General features: G+C 39.1%; 1 protein-coding gene across 1 annotated transcript in view; it reads left to right on the forward strand.

Moving 5' to 3' along the window:
* The first annotated feature begins 609 nt into the window (after positions 1 to 609).
* Positions 610 to 23,520, forward strand: part of LOC134554726 (adhesion G protein-coupled receptor A3-like) — a 253,447-nt gene continuing 230,536 nt past the window's right edge. The window contains exon 1 of the mRNA XM_063405559.1: positions 610 to 944. Coding sequence (XP_063261629.1) covers positions 724 to 944 — 221 coding nt within the window. The 5' untranslated portion in view covers positions 610 to 723. The remainder of the gene's footprint in view (positions 945 to 23,520) is intronic.

A 23,520-nucleotide genomic window follows, 5' to 3' on the forward strand; every position in this document is an offset into this window, starting at 1 on the left:
AGCCCCTTTCCCATAGCCATAGGTGCGAGCAGCACTTAGCACACACGCTTCTCAAGAGCGCTACCAAAGGTGGCTGTTCTCAAAACTACACCCCGGACCCACACAGCGTTTCCAGCTCCCGATTTCCTGCCCTGTGCCCGGGCTGGCCGCGCCTCTCCGTTCGGCGGCGCGTCCTTGGCGCATCCGTGCGGGCTCCCCGGGAGCGCGGAGCCCCAGCGGGCTCAGGGAGCGGGCACGGGCGCAGGGCACAGACCGGGGACAGCGGGCAGCGGGCAGCGGGCACGGGCGCAGGGCAGCGGGCACGGGGCAGCGGGCACCGGGAACGGGCGCAGGGCACGGAGCACAGGGCAGCGGGCACGGGGCAGCGGGGCAGCGGGCACAGGCAGCGGGCCAGGGGGCAGCGGGCACAGGGCAGCGGCGCTGCGGGGCTGCGGTGCCGGAGCGGGGGGCGCGCCCGGTGAGCGCGGCGGGAGGGGGGCCCTGAGCGCCGCGGGGTCCGCCCAGCGCCGCGGCCGCACGGGCTGCGGCAGGAAAGGAGCGGCGGCTCCTCGGAGAAAGGAGGAGGAGGAAGGGGGGGGTCCCTCGGAGCGGAGCCGGCCGCAGCGAGAGAGGCGGGGCGGGGTGGGGTGGGCGCAGGAGGCGTGGAGGGGCCCGCGGAGCGGCGCGGACGGGCGCGGGCCATGCGTGGCGCGGCAGCCGGCGGCTCCCGCTCGCTGGCTCAGCATGCGCGGGCTGTGCCCCCGCCTCTGCCTGCTGGCCGCCGCGCTGGGGCTCTGCGGGGGCAGCAGGAACTGCCCCGACCTCATCGTGGACCGCTGCCTGTGCGCCGCCGAGCGCGCCAAGGGGCCCGGCCGCCCGGCCCTGCGCATCAAAGTGGTCTGCACCGGCGGAGACTTGGTGGAAACTTTGCAGCCCGCCGTGCTGCCCAACCGCACCGTGTCCCTGTGAGTACGGCCCGCGGGCAGCGCGCACCTGGCGCGGGCAGGGGGTGCCGGGGGGACGCGCGGCTCCAGGGGACCCCGCGCCCGCCGCGCCGTGCACAGCCCTGACCCGGCTGGTAAAAAGTCCGGCTTGTTTTCCTTCTTTTTTTTTTCTTTTTTTTTCTTTTTTCGTGCTCAGTTGGGAAACTCCTCCTGGCGTTTGGGTCCGAGTGGGGGAGCTGGGCTTTCCCCGGTGTGAATTGCACGCTGCTGCGGTTTGGGAAATGTCAGTGGTGGCAGGAGTGATGGAGCTCTCGTGTATCCTCCAGCGACGGGACGGGCTCACACCGTCCGGGCAAGAAATGAATGGTATCGGTAGTGCTGAGCTGCCCTCTGGAGTGCCGTGTCATTAACTGAGTTCCCTTTCTCTCTCGTCTCCCCTAAATAAAGTTTGGAATTTGATGTGTCCTTTTTTAAAATGAGTTTCTGTACAGCCATATGACACTCCCAGATCTCCAATATCGTTCACAGATCTTCATTATCGTTGTCCGGTAATTTAAAGTGACTTCAGGGTATAGTGTTCAGTTTCGTTGTTGTTGTTTTTATCTAGGAATTAGGTTATGATACTTTGTTGCCTGTTGCATATAGCTAAACTTGAATAAATAGTATGTTGTAAGTAAGGTAGTGGAACTTTCTGTGGTTGTACTTTCAGCTCAAGTACAGCTGAAAGTAATGTCCCTGTAATGTACCCAAGCAGTAACAGCTCTGTGACATTTACCCTTTAGATCATACACGTATCAACAGATCTTTTACTGTTGAATTTAGTTCTGTTGACAATTCCTGCTATGAACATCTCCACTGTTCAGTGCATTTCCTTTAAGTCAACACTTTCAGGAGGCAACTGGTAAAGATAGTAATTTATAACATCTGGGGAGCTTGTGCTTGTAAATGTACAGATGTGCTGTGCATGCTCCAGTTCAGTTTTAGCTATAACTATAGCTATAACTGTTGAGTGACTTGATGTTGATTATCTGTATGCTGATTATTTATTTAGGAAACTTCTGCTTCTATACAAGATAGAATAATTGCACTTCCTCCTAAATTTTAATGGGCTGGTTTAGAGTGTTACATTACTTACCAATGTGAGTTTTAACCTCAGTGATAAATTCACTGTTCTATAGTTTGTACAACTGGCTATGTAGTTAGAGGCGGTACTCACCAGAATTATAAAATGTTGGTGTCTTGGGGAGGCAGGAACTATTTTTTCCTCTTGGTTAAAGAGCTGTAGAAACTCTCACACTCAGCATGTCTGCAAAGGTTTTTCCTCTTAAACATTGATTCGCAGAGTCTTATTTAGGTTTTTAAGAAACTTTTGCTGAGGTAAGTACCAGTCAATGAATCCAGCTGACCATGGGATCAACAGAAGTATGTATTCACTGCAGTGAAAAGAAATTGAATTGGAAACAGAAGTGAGGAAAGATGAACAGTGGAGGTGGTGTGTTTGAAGTGGTAGGTGGGAGGATTTGCTTGCTTATACATATGATTTAAGGCACAGTAGCAAACTTGATCCTATCACCCTAAACACATTCATTTCAGGTAACACTTGCTCAAAACTCATTAGAAAGGTACTGTGCTGGGTTTTTTAAACTTAATGGCAAATACCTCTTGACCTGAGAGCTGATTAATTTGCCCTAGTTGATATAAAAGATACAGTTTGTGTGTTTTTTGTGTATTTCACATGGACAAGTACAGTACCATGTATCATGTAAACTTATCCCTTTTCCTCTTACAGTCTCTCTCCTCATTTTTGAGAAGCGTTTGATGTTGGGTTGGGGTTTTTTTAAATTTTTTTCCCCTTTTTTTTCTTTCCCAGAAGTAAATTTAAGGCTAAATATTGTAGGAAAAAAATAAAATCTTTTTTCATAATTTTCAGTAGCTGGAACATACAGGTGACAATTTGATTGAATGTGTCAAAGATTTTCCAGGCGAAACTGGATTTTATGAATTAAGTTACACTGGTGGGATTTGCCAGCTGTAGAAAATAATGATAATGAGCTCAAGTATTAGGGCTCTTACATTTGTTTTTGTAGCTGCACAGGAGACGCAGGCAAAAGAGAATATTCTAGTAGATGCTGCCTGCTTCCATTCAGTTTTATGGGCCCACAGAGAGAAAGAGATCTTTAACATATGGAGCATAACCTTTTGGATTGCTTTAACAATTAAGAAATATAGAAGTGAATAAAAGAATATACTTTCAGATGCAGTAGCACTGTAATGAAACAACGTAATAAACGTTTTAGGGAGTTTGGGGCAGATTATTCATTATATAGGGTTGCTGGTTCCTTAGTGCTATGGTATTTTGGAAGGCAGGATCGAAGCCAAACTCTGGTAACTGCTCTGCGGAGATGGAAGGGAATTACCTCTGCTTTATCTCTTAAGCTATTAAGAGACAAAGCTGTAGATGTGTAACTTCTCACTTACATGCTCAGTAATGTTACCTATCAGCAAATTTGGAAGTTATGATTTGGTAGCTTGACTGAGGCTTGAGTTTGGTAGCTCAGGTTCTTTCACCTGAGTGACCGTGGGCCTTGTCTGAGCTTGATGGTTTGGGCTCCTTGCTGTAGATGTACTGAACTGACACGATCACACACAGTGACTACAAACTAGTGTGAAGTCATAGAAGAAATGCTTATTCCTGACATGTTTGGACCAATTATTTCCAGCTTATGAGGTGGGGAAGTCTGCAGAGTTTCTTTGAAATCATATGAACACTAGAGCTATTCAGTACGGTCTGAATGCTCCCGATGATAAACAATCACACTAGAAATAAAATAAAAGCTGATAAAGCACCTATTCTCTCCTTTTTATTTTATATTAAACCCCAAAACAAACAAAACCCCTCTTGTTCTGGACCCTGTTTCACTGTCTTTATTTAGTATTTTACTGCTTTGGAAACAGGATCCACGTGCTTGATGTGGATCAAAAGAAAAAACTTAGCTGTAACTTCACGAAGTATTTGCACATATCTTGTTAAAAGGGATTCTAGTCCTTATGGATTTGCAACATGCATCTCTTGCTTTATATTTGGGGATGGGGTAGAGAAAGGGAATTACTTTTTTTTTTTTAATGAAGAATACAGCTGTTGAATCACTAATTCATGGGATCTACTCTCATCATTTCACTCTCAGTAGGCATTGAAGTGTAGACCCAACAAGGACGAGTCATGTCACTTCAGGATAATGTAGTTTTCTCATTTTAGATTCTGTGGTTGAATACTTGGGAATTCTTGTATGAAACCAATATTTTACTTTTTTTTTCCATCGGTGTGATTGGGTTGTTAAAGTGTAACTTCAGGGAATAAGACGATTTGCAATCATTTGTTTCCTCTGTGTTGACAGAAAAATTAGTTATAAACTTTTTGACTGAGTTGCTGAAATTTGGGCCACGTGGAGAAGTTATTTTGCTACTTTTTACAATGTAAACTTATACAGTTTGAAATTTCAGGAATTAGCAGATTGGATTCTCTACTGGACAGTATATTGGTAGGTTACTTATGTACTTTGTTCTTTCATGTCAAGTGGTGTTAAAAACTTTATGCTTTTTATCCTGGAAGTTCTCAGTTCAATATGTCTCTTGGTATCCCTGGGCAGAATATACTTTGAAGTTATAAATGCCATCAGTTTCTGATAGTAGCATCGCTTCTTTTTTTTCCTCCATCAATTCAAAGGAAAGTCCAAGATGTACACTGATGATTGACATTTTTTACAAATTTTACCCACAGATACACCAGTTGAAAGGTAATTTTAAACTGTCGTAATAGAAATGAAGAAAATTTATGGTAGTGTGTAGCTTGTATCAATTCTTTATCATATAGGATTCTTCATACTTTTTATGTCTAAGCCTTTCTTCTGACTTTGAACTGGAGGTAGTTTCAAATTCCTCAGATTCTCAGTTTCAGGGTAAGGCTACATGACTCCAGTGGTGATCCATAGCCATAATACATATGAAGGGTGTTCATCTTCAAAGGACTTCACAAACATTAAATAGTCCCCTGAAAGCAGCATTGCCCCACTTTTCTCTGTCCCAAAATTACTTCTGTGTCACATTCATTTATATCATGTCCACTGGAATTTCTTCAGAGTTATTATATTACTGTGGTTTTTTTCACGTCCAGTCTGGTCTTTTTCATGCCTATATTCAGTTTAGGATATATCAATATTGTTTATTTGATGTAAGAGTCTTGTTTTAAAAACAGATCACAAAAATCTTATGTCCCAAAGAGTTTGGCATTTAAGCTAGCCAAATCAAACAAAGAGTTGAAGAAAGACTGAACAAAAGATATTTTTCAGTAGCTTTATTTCCATGTCTTAAAACTCACATATTCTTTATTGATTTGACATCTAACATAGCATTGCTAATTTGTAAATAAGAGCATTATTCAAGAAGGTAGGGTGATTCTTGTTATAAAGGTTTTTGGAAACCCTTTCGCCTTGGTTAGCTTACTGTGTTCACTCAAAGTGGCAGGAAAAAAAGAATAAGAAACAGGTTTCCTGCTCCATTATTTATATGTATATACATATTTATACATGCTTTCTCTGAAACTCTTAAATAAAGAAAAAGGAAAAAATAGTTAGTGGAAGAAACTCCTTAAGGGGAAGCCTACATAAAATGCACCAAAGGCTTGGAAGGTCTGGGACAGATGGCTGGGGAGAGCAAAGTATGGAGAAGATAAATGTTCTAGCAATGAAAAGTCTTCAAATATTTCTCAAATATTAGTCTAATTGTCCATGATAATACATGTTATATATTCATCTAGAGTGGCCATAACATTTTTTTTTGTTCCAAATGATAACTTCTTTGGATGAAACTGATGCATTGGCATAACTGGAAATTGTAACCCAAGAGGAGGGTGAAAAAAACCTGCTATGGAAAATAGAACTCTCATAGCAAATAATGTTCAAAATACAATAAATGCTACTTTAATAGTTACCATATACCATAACTTTTTAAAGGTATATGAGTAATCCTGAAGTTTCTTTCTCTATTATTATTAAGCTGGAAAGGCCATGAGTTAAAACAGTCCCATATATTGTCCTGATGCTTTTACATCCTCGAGTATAACTTCTTTTGAGGAAAGCAGTTTGTGTAAGAGAATGGGATAAGAATATCTGGAAACAGATAAAATTATTTCACAGTGTTGAACAGTTAATTAATTTGGTAATTTAATGTAGAAGTCAAGTCCTATTTTTGTTGCATACTAGGAAATTTGCATGTTTGTGATCTTTCACTTAGTTCCATTCCAGAGGTAAAAGTGAACTGGTGAGGATAGCCAGGGGGAGGGTGATGTATGTGAGAGTTTTATCATATATGTCTATATGATCTGATACCCATTGAGAAGTCCTAAATGAAGCTGGGGTTTTATAATACGATATAAATTTGTCAGTTATCTGGCTACTGCCTTTGTTTGCCTTAAACAGGAATAGATTTAATATATCTTGTTTGCTCTCTTACCTTTTTTTTTTTGGTACTTTGGCCTGATATTCATAAAATCTATTTAATTTTATCCATCTAAAGATACGTGCAACAGAAATTTGTTTCTGAAGTGTATGTATTTCCATCTCTTGCAGTGAGTTGGTGCCAGGGAGAAGGTGATTTATGTGTATGGAATCTGCCTTTGTATGAAGCTGCTGGCCCTTGGGACCAAAGTACAGTCATCCCTTAAAATGGATTGTTCTTAAAAGATTTGAAAATGTGATGCTTTTTTGGTTTTTTTAGTTTTTTTCTTAATGCATTCTGGAACATTTCTCAAAGGATATTTTTCTTTCCTTGTCGCCTTCTAAATATCGTGGCAGTATAATAAAATATGAGGTGAGGTGAAGAGTAGGGAGTGGTGGAGTGGTTAGGAGAGAGGTGAAGGGAGAGGACCAGAAAGAAGGGGTCCAAACAGTGTTATTAAAAGGAAACTCCAAAAGTTTTATACATGTTGTGCTTTTTCTCATTGTTTTAAAATCACAAATATTTAAATGTTAGGTGCTTTATAACAACAGAATCACATTAACCCCTGTGATGCTAGAAGCCCATTTATTACATTGCTGTTAAAACAGACCTAGAAACTTTCTGGGCAGAAATAGCCAAAGAAAATGCACATGTTTATGTGCCAAGTTTCTCCCTGTTTGAGACCCTCTGTCATCACAAATTTCGCCACTATTGGATTCAGCCATGTTCCAGCTTATCCATCCCTACTTTCCTCACTGATGTCTTTTACCTTGATTTTATAATACAGACTTGACATATGTCTGAGAGTTAAAGGGCAGAGTACCTTTACCAAGGCAGAACTTCTGCTCTAGCAGCCAACAGGAAATGCACATTTCTATATCTGCACCTTACACCCTTTGTTCATGCAAATCTGAGAGCCAGGGCTTTTGCCAGCTTGGTTTTCACTACTCAGTTGTATTCATGCATATTTTCAAGAATTGCTATTTATGACATTTGACTTAGATTTTTGTAGAAAAATAGCCTACTGATTCTAAACTTCCTCCCTTTCCATGTTTCTAATGGAATATCCAAACCCTCACAGCAATAAAAGCAAAGAAACCATGAAAAGGTTGGGGATGTACTTACCAGTCAACTCTGATTATTTTCTATCAGTTACAAGTTTGCTGTCTAGTTCTAGACTTGTCAAATATAATTTGGCTAAAACCTCTGTGTTATCTATAATATTAACATTTTTTCATCTACTTTAGCATTATGTAATACAGTGAACAGAGTTTAGGCTTTTTTCTTATTCTCGTGGCAACGTGCCATTCTTCACCCTTGTCTTAAAATCAGTTCCAACTGTGCTTTCATGTCTGGCACTGATTTGAGACTCTTCTGAAGGTATGGTTTGTCATGAAAGCTCTTCTTTTGCTATTTCTGTTACAGTCTTGCAGAGCTGTTGGCAGTTTCTTTTCTGTACTTAGTTGGATATCATCTTATCTGAACAGCAGTTTGTCAAATGCATAAACAGTTGTGCCACTAACACAGCACACAGGGGTTTATGGCTGTTATGCTCACAGACCTGTAAGTCTTTGCAAAAACCTGAGATTGATTCCTAGATCATAAGGAATCTGGATTTGCTGATAGGTGTGCATAAGTAAGCAAATTCTTTTAAACTTGTATTTTAAGCTTGCCTTTGCTGAGTGGCTATTCGTCAAAACTCGTGAGGATGGAAGGACACTGGGCAGTGTTTTCAGCATTTCTACTCTAGGCTTGGTACAACACACAATGAGGTTTAATGGATTTTCTATGTTATTAAGGTATCATTATGGCTATCAAGTAACCTGGTAAGTCAAGGTCTCTAAATTGTGAACATTTGTGATTCTCCTTGTTTATTGAAGAATTAATAGGAAGAGAGATGATCTCTCTTCATTAAACTTTTCTCTTTGTGTTATGAGATTGCCTGTCCCAGAGAACTCATGTTTTATAATCAAAAGTATTAATTGTGAGGGTAAAGTTTTTATGTGTACTGTGACTTGAGAAAAGAACAACCACCATCATAGAATGGAAAATAAGAAACTAGTAACAATAAAATAAAACTAGTACTAACAAAATCAAGCCTGGAAAATGTGAAGAAAAATGTAGTGGAAAAATTGAATTATTATATATTTGTAATTTCCTGGCAGCATTTATTTTTATATTTGCATTAGAAATTAATGTGCATGGTACCAGTTACTTTGAGAGAGGAAGAATGAAAGGAGATCATAATCTGTGTTCAACTTTATTACCAGATTAGGTTTTATAGAATTTTCACAGGAAGTATACTGAAATGTTAAGAAAGCTTTCTCTAATGGGGTGTGCTGGCACAATCTGGGACAACAGGAAACCTACAAGCATTTAAGAGAGAGGGAGAAGCAAAATAAAAGTATTATCAAATTTGAGGAATAAAATTTGCCAGCACTCCCAACTCCTGTAAACTCCTAACTCATGAATTTTTATACATTTACATGTGTTCTATCTGGGGAATTTTGCACTTTTAAGAAAAAGGCTTAGTTCTTTGTCTTCCATGGACCGTCCTCTTTACTTTGTCCCATCTGTCGCATTCCCAGAATCTTTCAATTCTACACTTTCCTTTTTAACTCCTACTATTGTTGATACTCCTGCCTGTTTTTCCTTTTCATCTGCATCTTGTTTTTGTTCACTGATGATATGAATTGCAGACTGCCAGTGCACTTCTAAAAAAGTAAAGAACCCTTCTCCCTCCCCACTTTCACTGCGGTGTGCTGCAGGTTCTGCTTTCAGCTCACAGTCTCCACCACTTCCTTAGTCTTGCATGACTTGCCAGTTTCTTTTGCTTTTCTGAAACCCTTATTGCATCTTCCCTCATCACCTTTGATCCTTGACTCATTTTCCCTTCTCTTCTGAACTTGCTGAGTGAAACTGAAATAAGCGAGAGGACACGGGTCCTTAGAGAGATCTGAATTAAGTCCTGGAGTTCAGCCGTGCCTGGAATTGGGGCCAGGCAGATGGAGTTGATCCTATTACACAACTTAGAAGCAAGAAAAATCGTTTGAATCTCTAACTCTCCCTCCTTAGAGCTTGTCATTAAACCTGCAGCTTGTGGAGTGGAGAGGTCTGAATGTGGTTGTGTCAAGCAGTGATTTTATATTGACCCACCAGACATGCCACTGATGATCAGAGGGAACAGACACAATGATCAAAGTTGTTTTCCATCCTCAGCATTGTGTGTTGTTTAGAAGGGAAAAGTCTAATTTCCAATTTTCTCTACACCTTTGTGGCAAGATTCAAACAGTATTGCAATTGCCCATGGAAAACTGTGAAATATGTGTAATGCAAATAATTACAGTGGTAAAAATGAAATCTTAATGTTTGCTGTTACTCTCCATGCAGTTCTTGAGCCATAAAACTAAGGTTTACATTAGCAAATCTAAGATTAAGGGGCTGTATCCATTTCTTCTGTGACACAGCTAGTATTAATCACATAATTATCATAAATCTTTAGCATAAATCAGATCAGGTTAATGAAATGTTCTCTGCTATGGCTGAGAAATATGGCTATTTGTCAACTGAGGTAACAGTTGACAAATATGTGCTAATTTTGGAAAAGAGACATTTTTCTATCCATACTACACAGGGGATACAGGAGAGGAAGCAGTCAAAATGCATAAATGGAAACCTGCTCCCAACTGGAAGAAAACAACGTGCTGATCTCTCAGTAATTGATGTCATCATTATAAAGCTTTTTAATTGGGAAAGCATTAAAGAATTCCTTTGTACCAACATTTTCATCATTAGAGTTTTGCTTTACTGGAGTCCCGGGTGCAGTCACACAGCATCTCACCTATGGCAAGGTGGTAAAGAGAGAACAGCAAAATTTGGTCACATTATGCTTCAAGCAACTCTTCAGAGTATGATATTACAACTTTTAAAGGAATTTGGATTACATGGTGCATGGAAAACAGAGCCAAGCTGTGGGAGGTAGGACAGCAGATACTCAGGTCGCTGTGAAACTGCTGGTGAGTGTGAGAATATCTGTGGATTGTTTCTTTATCCCTCCATGTCCGGTAAACAACAGGCTCTTGGAAAGTTCATCTGCTCTTCGCCTGGGCTGTATCATGTAAGGGTCTTGTGGAGGGAAGTTCAGTAATTCTTTCCTCTAATGTTGGGAGACTGGTAAGAATATTTAAAGTCTGTCCAGTGGGAGCAGTAAGACATCAGTTGTGGGTTATGTCAAAAGACAAAGAACCCATAAAATCTCTTGATTTTGTGAATCATGCTTTCCTTTGCTTTCCTTTCCTTCCTTTAGCACCAGTGCTGGTGGGGTCACATAAAGGTTTCTACAGTTTGAGGACCTGTTTGTTTGTGGACTCTGAGTATACCTGAGGAAGAGCAGAAGGGGACAATATTTGAGACATGAACACCAGAAAATGACTTGATGTCAATCGTAGATGTTTGGTATTTATTTTTATGACCTAATGTATACAAAATGAATGCCAACTGCTGTTCTTGTTAAATTGAAAGTTACCTAGCATATTCATATACTTTCTAGTCCTTATGGAACTCTAGCAGATATTCTGGTTCTGATGTCTTTGTTTCTTTTTCTGTTTAAAATAATGAGATTTTAAGCAGAAAAAGAGAAAGTAAATTTTCTAACACTTTTCTTTGTCTTTCCCTTCCGTAATAACAGGATGAAAAAGGAAATTTCTAAGATTTAAAATGTGAGGAAAAAAAATTAACAATCATTTTTTGCTGTACTGTTCATAATTCTCTTCCCTTTCTGTACAATTAAAAGTTATAAATAACAATATAAAGAGTCAGCAGTATAGACTGATGAAGCAAAACAATAACCCTGAGCTAAATAAATGTAATAAATTATAATATTCTGCATTTAGAGTAAATGAAGTTACTGCTGTAAAGTACTTCATGATTATTGATTATCATTATAAATTTGTTTCTAATAAACTATTATTTTTGAAACAATTCTAATTAATTCATTTGTGCCTATATTTAATAACAAGTCCATTAGTGAATTGATGTATGAAATGACTTTCATAACAACTTTACATAGTTGAACAGTACCTTGTTGACTAGGACAACATGTCTTTTTTAAATAAGAAATACAGCAGTATTGCTAATTGGATGAAATTATTTCATATGAAAATACCCTCCATATATTTTCATATATTTTTAATAAGACTCAGGGAGTCTGTTGCCTGACTCTCTGTATAATTAAATGCTGTTTGAGTTTTTGTTTTCTGTAGTTACCTTTGAAGAACTCAGGTCAACTATTTTGGTGTTGTTATTGTGACTACTTTACAAATGGAATACTTGGTTACTAAGCTATTTGGTAATGAAGAGGGATTAGATGCCAAGCTTCAGTTTGGAAAAGATTAGAGCAAATAATTTTTTAATGCTAGCTTTCCAAAGTACTTTAGCTGAAGCAGAGTGATTGTTTTAAACAAATAAAATCCCTCAAGTAATAATTTATTTAATAGCAGTAAAGTCACGTTGGTTTGGTTTTTTCCTCTAAAAGTTTCTGTCTATTTGGTGGTGCTGAATTACATGTTGGGCCAGTCATTCCATACAATTAGTTAGTCTATTAGTCTTTTTGGATGTCTGGCGTTTCCTTTTTGAAAGAGGAATAGGTAATAAAGCTTTGGAAGAAGCTTTAGGGGGAAGAACTGTGCCAGCTGGGTTTCCTGGATGTTTTTACTTGATGCTTTGCTCTTCCGTGTGAATTTTCATTTAATAAGACTGCTTGGGAGTGAGTGAAGATAAATGGACTTTCAAAATGTTTGTGGCTACACAGCTTTTCATTTTCTGCAGTCTGGACCATTAATGAAAATACATGTGACTGTCCTGGACCAGGCCAAAGAGCTGTGGAATATCCCAGTATCTTATCTTATCCAGAATAAAAATTTTTAAAGCAGGTGCCTACAGTAGAGTAACACTGTGATGTTTTCCACAAGGATCTTCTAGGTTGCATTGCAGCTCAGACTTGTAGTTCCTGTGCATTTGATTTACCACAATGGATTTGTTTTCCACAGCCTGATCCAGCTCCACTGCAGATCCCCTCTGGAGCATCCCATGGCAAGAAGTACCACAGCTCAACTGTCTGCTGGCAAGGAACCATCCTGCTTTTGTTTATTTCTGAATTCCAGTTTGTTTCAGTCAGAGCTGACCTGGTTCTCAAATTTGGGAGAATGGATCAGGTTTGGTCTTCAGTAAGGGGCTCTGTATCTCTCTGCTTTTCTCTTACTATCTGTTAGTCACTCTCAGTAAGCTGAAAGGTAAGGGGGTGATGAAATATCAGGAATTAAAAGTTTTTTTTTTTCTACTAGTAGTATGCTTTCTTCTGTTTTCAACACTGTGAAGGGAGAACAGTGATAAAACTTCTTTTCATAACAAAATCATTATATTTAACTCAATCCATGGGAAAATACTTTGGTATTCTAGGAAAAATAAAAGAAGCTCTATTCCTGCTTTTAACATTTTGGATTAATGAAAAATGAATAAAAGTTCAAAGTCAGCTTTCTCATTGGTTGGCCTAGTTTTCTTGTGTCAGATTGATAGATTTTCCTGTTTCCCTCTGTATTCCTGAACAATAAGAGCATCTTCAATTTTCCTTGTGTGTTGAGGCCAGTATTTTGTGCTTTGTTTAGTTGTTGGCACTGCAGAAAGCAGAAGGGGAGATGGTCTGACCAAGAAAAGAACTTGCTAAATTGCAATAACAGCATGCCAGTGAAAAATGGTTTTGGAGGAGGTAAATGGCTTCAGAAGGTATAGAGTGCTGGTCATTGGTCCTTTCTAATTTCATTTTTCAGCTGTTAAAAATAAATTTCATTGGTTATTGAGGCTGGCACTGTATTTTTTCAGAAACACTGCAGTATAACTCTGCTGATTGATAACACTGAGTTTCACTTCACTTTTGTCTTCCACTGTATTCTGTAGTTATTATATGCTGAAAGAAGTTGAGTAGATTTTGTTACTTACTGGATATGAGCCACAACACTATTTATCTGAGACTGGAAAAAATGAATTAAACTGGAAGTAGAAAAATTCTGACTTTGAGCCTGAATTTTGTGACTGGGGGGAAACAATGGGAGAAAAATTACCGATTTTATTTTATACAGGGTTGTACTTCTTAGCCAGTTGAGAAGTCTCTCTAGTGCTCCCTCCTTGGTAATAGTCTCTCCCCATTACTTCAGTGGGACATGCATGAGGCTGATCTTCACTGAACATCTGGCCACAAAACCTGTGATTCATCCCTGTCTCTGGGCTTTTACCTTTTATTTTTTACTTTGTTCTGCACAATTTTCTTGATTATGTGCTGCACTGCTGACTGGCTTGGGTATGCTTTTTTGGAGAGAGGGTATTTCAGTTTTGTTTTGTAACTTGTAAATTATGGGAGCCACCTTCCAGTAACGGAGGAGTAGGAGACTCCTCTCCCTGAAGCTTCAGCAGGAAAGCCTTTGCCAGTTTTGACCATTCAGGGTGCCATTGTCTGCCACATTAACCCTGAAAGAGAAGATGTTTAGGGATAGACTTGTCACATGCTTACACTCCATCAATTGGGTGCTTTTTATAGCAGGGCAAAATGCTTAAAATTTAGATTATTTCCTCCATGTATCCATCTTCCTGCATGATTTGGAGATTTACAGACTGCACAGAGTCCTGCCCAGTCATCAGAGACAGACCTGCTCTGCCAAGGTCTTTGTAGGGGTCTGGAGAAATCTGCCTGTTGTGGACAGTGAGTCAGAGTTGAAGGCTGTCCTGCAGCAGTGGGGGATGCTCTGGGGTCCTGATGGGTTCCCCAGCCCCGAGTGGTTATAGGGGATTGTGTGCTCACTTTGATCTTGCAAGTGTTGTGTAAAAGTAGGTTTTTTTCTTTTTCTGTTTTTGTGTTGTATTTAATAGCAGTTACTCTGCAGAAGAAGGCATATAGATCACTGAACAAGTAATATTTTATTAAGGTTAGTTTGCTAACGTTTAAAGGAACGAGGGTGAAAATATTAGTTGATGTCTTGAACATATGAATATTCCGTTAACTGTCCAAGTCTTCTCCTCCTCTGCTTTTCTGTGATTTTCTGTAAATTTAAGTGATCTGGAGGAAGAGTTCTATAAAATCCAGATTAAATTCAGCACTGATAAATGCCAAGTGAAAAGGAGTGTGTGGAACATTTTAACTTTGCTTACACATTGATTGGCTGTGAACAAGGCACTTGTTACCTGCAGGAGTGATGCTTTGGAATCAGCATACACCCTGTGAAAAGGAAAACTCAGAGCAGTCAACATGCATGACAGAATAAAACATCTTATTCCTGCTGTGTAAGCTCACAGTGGTGCACCTGCATCTTGGACAGTGATTCTGACACAGCTCTGATTCTTCCATGTCAGAATGGCATAACAGGACAAGGAAAGGTATGGAAATATGCAGCCTTGTCAGAAAGCTTGTGTGTGAGGAATGATGAATAGCTGAGGGGCTTTTACCCTGAAAACCTCTGAAGTGTGTTAAAAGTACATAGGGAACATTATTCACTGTTTTCCATGTTACAGGACTGAGGAGGCAACGAATTATTGACGTTTCATAAGAAATTAAAAGTAGGTTAGCTGCAGAGCTACCTGTGGTTTTGTACTCATGTATCTTCTCTCGACCACTGTTGGAGACAGGACAGAGTTGCAGGGATTCCTGTCTGACCTGCTCCTGATGGCTTGTTGCTGTATTTATGCACGATCCAGATGGAACACACCAAGTTCTCAGAAGACAGCCAGGTGAAATGATTACAGCTGGGGATTGCTCTGTACAGGGATCACTTGGCGAGCTGGACTCGATAGATCAGCATTCATTTTTGCGTGGCCAAGAATGTTGTCATACATCCAGAATAAAGAAAATAGTTTGCACTTGTGTATTCCAGGAAAGAGTTCCAAAATTGTGTCACTGAAAAGCAGTTAATTATAACAGTGCATAATCAGTTACACATCTGTTCCTGGAGTGATATTACTAAAAGTGCAGTGATAATATCATCTTGGATCCAAAAGTGAGGAATAAAAAGCAGAATTAAGGAGTGTTACTTTTGTTTGCTGCTACTGAGAAAAAGATGACCAGAAAAAGGTGTTACAGTTTAGTCTGAGGCATGATTTAAGAACTACAAAATCTGTGCGGTATCCTTGAATGTCTTCTCATAAATCTGTTTTACTTGTTTGAGGTTAGGAGGTTATTTGATCATGTCTCAGAAAAAAGAGATGTCTGATGTCGAAGATATTTTAATTTGGGAAATAATAAGATACAGCTATTGAGAACTCAAAACGAATTCAGAATAAGAATGCCAATGAAAATCTAAGTGAGAGTAATTAAGCTTTGGAAGACATAGGAACTGTAATGGAAACCTTTTACCTTCTTAAATTAAGACTGAATATTGTAAAACTTCAACAAGTTAGTGGCTTGACATGTTTATAACTGGGAGGGTTTCTTAACTTTGTGATCACATTGTCTCTTCTGGGCATAAAAATAAATGACCTGGTGAAAATCTACTTTCAGTATGTATTCACATGTACTTACATGAATACTTCCAAACCCTTGATTTCAGTGGTTTTGGGTATGGACATAGAAATACCAGGACAATCTATGCAATGTTTCTGTCTGTATGGCAGTAGCTGCCAGTCTAGTATAGCACTTGTAAACATGTGAGGCATTGTTTTTAATACAGAAGTAGAATCCTGCTAGTATCAAAACAGTGTTGTTGACTGTACAGTAGTACACTGTGTATTTGGAAGTACTCAACACTGGATAGTTTCCAAGTGTCTTTTGGCTTGACACTGGCAAACGTGTTCACCAGGTGTACTTCATCTGTGAATAGCTCTGCTTTGGATTCTGCCAAATACTCTGGCTCTAATTTAACTCTTAAGATGTCAAACCCAGTGATTTTAATGGTGTTTGTTTATTGTTTGATGGTGCACAACTAATTCAGTTTCTCCATCAAATTTAATCCTTGCCACTTTACCTAAAACATACTGACCACAAAAAAGGTATTAGCATAAGGAGTTGCAGTTTAAAGATAATCACTGTGTCTACGTTCTTCTGTAATGAACTGTATTTCTGCTCTCCCTGTCTATTGTTGCCATTAGTTTTTTTTATTGAGTGGTGGGTGTTGGTAAAGGGGATGCTACTAAAACCCAGTATAGCTCTAAGTCAGTGTATAGGAGCTTTATTGCAGAGATGAAAGTCATGAAGAGCTTTGTGATTTGAATGTTACCATCCTTTGATCTTTAGGTTACTCGTTAAGTTTAATGTTTCAGGAGCTACTGTTTTGAAGGTCTTCTTCTGTACCTTGTATTTTAAATTAAAAAAAAAATAGTTATTTCTGTTATTTGGCACTGTTTCTTTCCTGTACTAGGAAGTGCGACCTTTTAGCCATATTAAAGAGATTTCCTCTAGACTTTCTTAGTACTTTCAAAAATAATTTATGCAACAATGAAACTAGTATGTTATAATTTATAAACACAGGCTGAACAAGTTAAATGTCTGCTTTTTTATATCACTTTCAGTCAAGCTTATAGTTAGTTGGAGAATCTACAGCTACATCATGTGTGTGCAAAATTAGTGTATTTTACTTACTGAAATGACAACTGTTTAAAAGAACATATAAATCACCCTGAAGATTCACTGGTAAATTCTGATAAATTCTTAAGTAATCTAGGATTATTTCTGTATTATTGATGGATGATCTCTTGTGTAACAGGTATGAGTATATACATTATATTATAGCAAAATTCTAATGCCACAGGAGTAATCCAAGGTATTAGAGAAAAGGAGAAATCTTAATGCTGGCAGTTTTTTAATCGCAAATACTTTCTCTAGACAATTAAATTACTGCTGTTTGAATTTGTAAAGTAAAAATATAGGGAGAGAGTTTCATAATGCAGCTAGTCTTCAGTTTCCTGCTGTGTAAAACAGCCACCAATAATTTGGAATTAAACTGAGATAGGATGCATATGCTGGGGGAAAGGTTATATTTTAAAATGAAAAAAAATACTCCCCCAAACATTTATAACACTTGAAGCCAGCAAGCTTTTTTCTCCTTGGTAACTTAAAACTGGCTTTCTAAGACAATGTGCAAACCATTATAAAAGTATTCAAGAACAAAGTCCTTTGCCAGGATTCGGTAGCAGGATCTTGAAATGTTTTTATGGCGTCCATGCTGCAGGCATTAAAGGAAGCTGCTGTTCCCTTCCAGTATTCAGAGCTCTTCTCCTCATGTGTAGTCTCTCCGGATGCTATCCTGATTCTCTGGTGTTGGTAAAAATTATTGCTGCTGCCCATTTCTGCAAACAGGTACCATCCTCACAGGACAAACTTTTAAAAGTCCCATCAGTTTAATGGCACCATTAATGAGGTCTGTACAGAAAGTGCTTATGGTACAGCATGTGTGATCAAAGATGGCAAAACTTACTTAATACAGTATGTATTTGTACAGCATTTTGATGGAGTATGTGTCCAAATGTTATTCTCAATAAATCTTGACAATAGCCAAGCTGAGAAAATACAAACTGACAATAGGAGCTGTCACGTGAGTAGCAAAAGTTATACTTTGGCATTTTAATAAAATAAAAGGATATTGAATGACTTAAAACAAGCTTTTTCTGAGTTTAATTCTTCCCAGGACAGATCAATTGTATATTTAAGTACTTACATTATGAGCCTGGTGAGAGTGATAGTTGCAGTTTCTGGGATTTTTGTCAAGAACAGAGAATGCAGAACATGTTCTCTGTTCTTTCAAGGTGACTAAGATCTTACTTTAATGACTATAGAATGGGGAAACTTGCTCATACCACTCTGACAGAAGTACATCAATAGTTCCTTTTGTGCAAGATGATAGCATGGTACTTGATTCATTTTAATCATGTTTGTGAGAGAGATGAATTCCCATTTTCTATAGTGAGAAATCAGCTCTTTGTAATTGGTTCAGCATTCTGTGTCAGGATCCATTTCATAAGAGAATGTTCCTTGCTTTGCTTTTTTAAAGATCTGCAAAATACAATATTTAGGTTTACCATAAGAAATGTATAGTCTGTGACAGAAATGCAATATTACAGTATTTGCTTTCTGGTTTGAGTATTCTACACAATGTGCACATTGACTTGATTTTAGCATTTACCAAAATCTGTAGTTTTGTCTAAAGCTAAATTTATCTGTATCTTTTATCTGTAGTATTTGTCGTTCAAAAAGTGTAGTTGAAAGCAAGTGAAACTTTTGTTTTATTTATGATATGAATGATACATGTTGTACTTTGATAGCTAACTCTGATATTTTTGATTCTGTTAAGACACATGTTGATGGTGTTCATAAATGACATTCAGTATTTAGGAACAGTTAAAAATACTCACAAAACAAAGCACCTTAGGGAGTCAGACTGTTGGGCCTCTAGAAAAATATGTCTCTGAATTCTGTCATTTGAAAAGTATGAATTTAGGTTGCAGGATTATTATTTTTGAGATGATAGGAAGAAAACAAAAATTAGAGGGAGCAGTGGTGATGCATAGCTTGTAGGAATGCAGTAAACTGGTAAATAGGTACGTGTTGGTCAGCGGGAGGGCTGATGGTGAGCAGGTGCCTGGCTGACCAGGGCATTTGTTCAGGGCTCCAACACAGAGCCCTGTGGGTCTGTGGGGCGAAGGAGCTGGTGATGAGGAGTGGGTGTCCATCCCAAAGAGGTTTCTGGAGTATTAAATGCTGCTGTAGAACTCCTTTTAACATACTTAGGGGATGAAGGGGAATGTGTGTTTGTATTTAATTTCAGACTAGCTCTCGTCTGGTCTTGCAGACTGTGTGATCCTCTCCTTCTGAAAGGCATTAGATGCATTCCTGGAGCAGAGCTTGAACTTGATTTCACCCACAAGAAATCCCATCAACATGCTTGGAGACAGTGTTGTGCCACAAACTGAAGCACAGGAGGGGAAATGAACAGGTTTCCATTCAAAGCATGCTCATGTCCTGAACTCAATGACACTGGCATGGGCATTATGTGGTGGTGCCAAAAGACCAGAGGTGGTGGTGGAGGTTTTGATACAAATGAAACACCATGAATTTTCAAAAACCAATTGTCAAACAACAAGAAATACATCCATAAAATTCTCCCTCTAACTGTGTGAAAGCAAGGACATGGGGAGGTCTGGGTTAAGTCCTTCTTGCTCCTGGTTTGTCTTCCACAGTAGGAAGACTTTGGGTTCTGTCTGGAAGCAAAGGGCTAGACACATCTTCATAGCTCTGGCCAACTCACAGCCCTGTTTACATGTACTTAAAAATTACTCAACATATTTTTATATATTAGTTCAGAAATTGAGGGGGATTGTGTGTTACCTCTGTGTACAACACTCCTCAGTGTTCCTGTGTATTGGGTCTGGCTGAGATGGAGTTCATTTTCCCACGGCAGCCCTCCTAGTGCTGTGCTTCACATTGATATCTGGAAAGGTGTTGAGAACACCTTGGTGCTTTGGCAGGGCTGGCACATCATTGGTGCTCTCCTCCTGACATTCCCCCCATCATGGGGGTGGGAAGGATCCTGGGAGGGGACACAACTGGGACAGCTGACCCAAATTAACCAAAGGAATATTCTATACTATCTGACACCAGCACAGATATAAAATCTAAGGAAAGGATGAGAAAGGGGAGCATTTGTTATTGCATTATTTGCTTTGTGGAGCAACTGCTACCCTTGCTGAAGCCCTGCTTCCCAGGAAGTGGCTGAACATCTCTTGGTGGTGGGAAGTAGGGAATGAACTTTTTTCCCCCTCCTCTTTGCTTCTGCATGTACAGACTTTCACTTTTGCTTGAGTAAAGTGCCTTATCTCAACCCATGAGTTGTTTTCCCTCTTATTTTCTCTCCCCTGTCCAGCTGGAAAGAGGAGGGGTCAAGCACCTTGGTGAGCACCTGGTGTCCAGACAAGGTCAATGCACCACATCTTGTAGGCCTGTGCCCGTGTGTGCAGTATTTTTGTCTGTCTATGTCACAGCTGAGCTTGTGAAGGTGAACTAATTCTACATGGTGTAGTGCCAGGGTGGAATGAGTTTTCTAATTACTGGGATCACCTGTGAAACAGTCACTGAAAGTTTTCTTGAATATAATATGAAATAGAAGCAGTGAGAGGCATTCAGAAGTGTTAAAAAAAAAAACCAGCAAAGTAATTTTTGTTTGCCAGTATTATGAATAGTGCATTTTGAAGTCATTAAGGTATTTGATAAGGGAGGAAGAGGTTCTATTTTCAAATTGCTTTACTTTGTATCTTGCAATATTATTTCCTATTACTTCAGCTGATCATGAGTGTAGGAGAAGGGAATACAGGTGACCTCAGCCCTGATAAGTAACAGCTGTGTTAATTACCCAATACAGCCTTGCCCCGATGAGTCACAGCTACATCCAATAAAGATCAGTGTGATAAAAGAGGGTGGGTTAGCTGATGAGGGGTATCATTAACGAGGAGGAACCTTGAGAAGAGGGAACGAGAGGATTATGAGGAAGAGGGGTCCTGGAGAGAGAGAATGACTCCTGTGAGGTCAGACTGGGTCTGCAGTCAGAGCCTGTTGTTGGAACCTTCAGTCACAGTCTAGCTGGGTAAAGCCTGCAGTCACAGTCTGCAAACTGATACCTGCAGTCATAGTTTAGCAGGAAATAACCAGCAGGAGCTTGCTGCAGCCAGAGTCAGTGAATGGTTGGAGTCAGGATGGCTGAGGTGTAAAGAGGAATAAACCAGGACCTTTTCTAATGCCATGGTGAACAAGAAGTCTGTGTCTTGGCTCACTTCTACCCTCTAACAAGAGAGCTGCTGCAGCAGACTAGGACATGAATTAAAAAGCTCTGTGGGTAAAAAGGAACAGCAAAACAAGAAACAACTTTATCACAGCTGTTATTAAAGCCTTTGAAAACTTCTGACTTTGATTCTTAGGACAGATTAATTCACATTAGCTTGATTTACTACAGTGACTTTTAACATCATGTTATGTCTGATACAAGATATGTAATGCTTTTGAACTGAAAATACAGGTTAAAAATCTTTCTATTAAAAAAGAAATGATTGTGAGTAACATTATGTCATCAGATAATCCAGATAATGTTGTATTGCTCCAGGTCAGAATTCAGGGGATTTGATTTATCCTTGTTTGCTTAAGCCATGGGAACATGGGTCTCAGACTTGAGTTTCAAAAGTGAACTATTGCCTTTCAACAAGCCCTGTGGGGCTTGTTGAGGTAGGCCCTTTACCTTTAGGGTTAAACACTCTGAATGGATGAACTTTAAATAAAAATGTTAATTTTTACGTTATCACAGCTGCCTTCCTTGCAAGGTTTCCTTAGCTTGGAAGAAGAGCTAATGTATTTGTTTCTAGAAGAGTTATATTTCATGGAAGATGGTAGGAAAGGAAATTTTTCCTGTGTTTTTTGCTTTTCTGTAGGAGTGGTTTTAGCTGTAATCTATGTAACCCTTCTAGATGGATTTCTGGCTGTAGCTAGCACCAGCCACAGTAAGTCTGGCCTACTACTCACAACAAGGCAAGACTAAAAGTTAATCAGGCAGCCACAGGAGTGCTTAGTAATTGTACCTTTGAATATGTGTAACACACTTACGAAAAATACTTGTGCACTGCTTTGCTTTTCGGTAGTTTTTACCCAGTTCATGTGCTTGCTAGCTAGTGGTTCTCATCTTCTAAAGAACCTGGGATCACATCCCATTTCAGTAAGGTTTTGGGACCTTCTTATTCTGCTTTGATGTCCATTCCTGCCTGTCAGAATCCAGGCTGGAAGAAGTGGCTTCCTTCTCTGCACCAAAATGTTGATCTGGAGACAGAGGCTCTGATGAGGAAAATAAGCATAATGGAAATTACAGTGGTGTCTTCAGATGGTGAGTTATGAATTAACAATCACAGGTGCAGTCCTCAATGTCAGTTAAGGATAAGAATGTGATGGATGTGAACAAATATGCTCTGGTGATTCAACTGTTTCTGCATGAAAAGTTGTCATTATTGTTTATTTATGAAGTACCGTGAAGATGTGCTAGGTCTCATAAATGATCTGAGAAGTAGATGAGGAGGCCAAAGATGCTAAAATTATCAAGGATTTTTAAGTGCTGCTTCAGTTCTGCAGTTCTTACAGGAGAAATAAAATCATAACTTTTTAAGGTGGATTTGTATGTGATAGCTGGTGGATTGCTCTATTGGATCAACATGGTCTGAGTTTGCCTGTGTCATTTTATTCCGTGAATAAGTTGATTGGTACAAGGTATTCAGTAGACTCTGAAAGCAATGCAGTAATAGTAAGTCTTCAAATACATGTTAATTACAGTAATAATATTTTGCAAGTCTGGAGACCAGAAAAAATGATTCCCGAAGGAAACAAATAGTTCCAATGAACTAACCTTCAAAGAGAGATTCCGAGTATAAAGAAATAAGAAACCTCTTTGATGCTGATATATCAAAATTATCTTGAGTTTTATTTTCATGCAGTTGTAAGAACATGGATTTTAACTGTGTATGTTAGGAGAGAAGATAATTAAATGACAAACATATTTTGAAATAGTTTAGTGGCAGGGTGGTTTTTTTACACATAAGTAATTATATATTTTTTAATATTTTTATTAGATACTTATACATTGAACCCTGAAAAAGTAAAATTTTTACTTTATTTCTCAGGAGAGAAAGGGTAGGGCCAAATGTTATCCTTGGCACGCATAAAGATTGTCAAAGTTTAGTCCACACTTGGTATTTGCAAACTGTTCGCATTTTGCTTGTATCTACTGAGTTCTGATGAAAAGTCACTATTTGCCTGTTGGGTGCTCCTGGAATTAAAACCACAATTTTTACTTTCATTTCTTTTAGTACGCACATTTTGTAATGTGGCAATATTTCGCACTGTAAAAACAACAAAAACCATTTAAATATTTTTACTAAATCAGTTAATTAGGAAAGACCAAACTTCTGTTTTTTCTTTTCTGTGCTGCAATAATATATGAGTTTGAAGAAAAGAAGGTAATCTGTTAATTCTTACACTTGGACTGCTGAATGACTACTTATAGCCCTTCTTACCTGTATTTGATCCAAATGAACCTAGAAAAACTTA

The sequence above is a fragment of the Prinia subflava genome, chromosome 9 (genome assembly GCF_021018805.1).
Source record: "Prinia subflava isolate CZ2003 ecotype Zambia chromosome 9, Cam_Psub_1.2, whole genome shotgun sequence".
NCBI classification, from domain to species: Eukaryota; Metazoa; Chordata; class Aves; order Passeriformes; family Cisticolidae; genus Prinia; species Prinia subflava.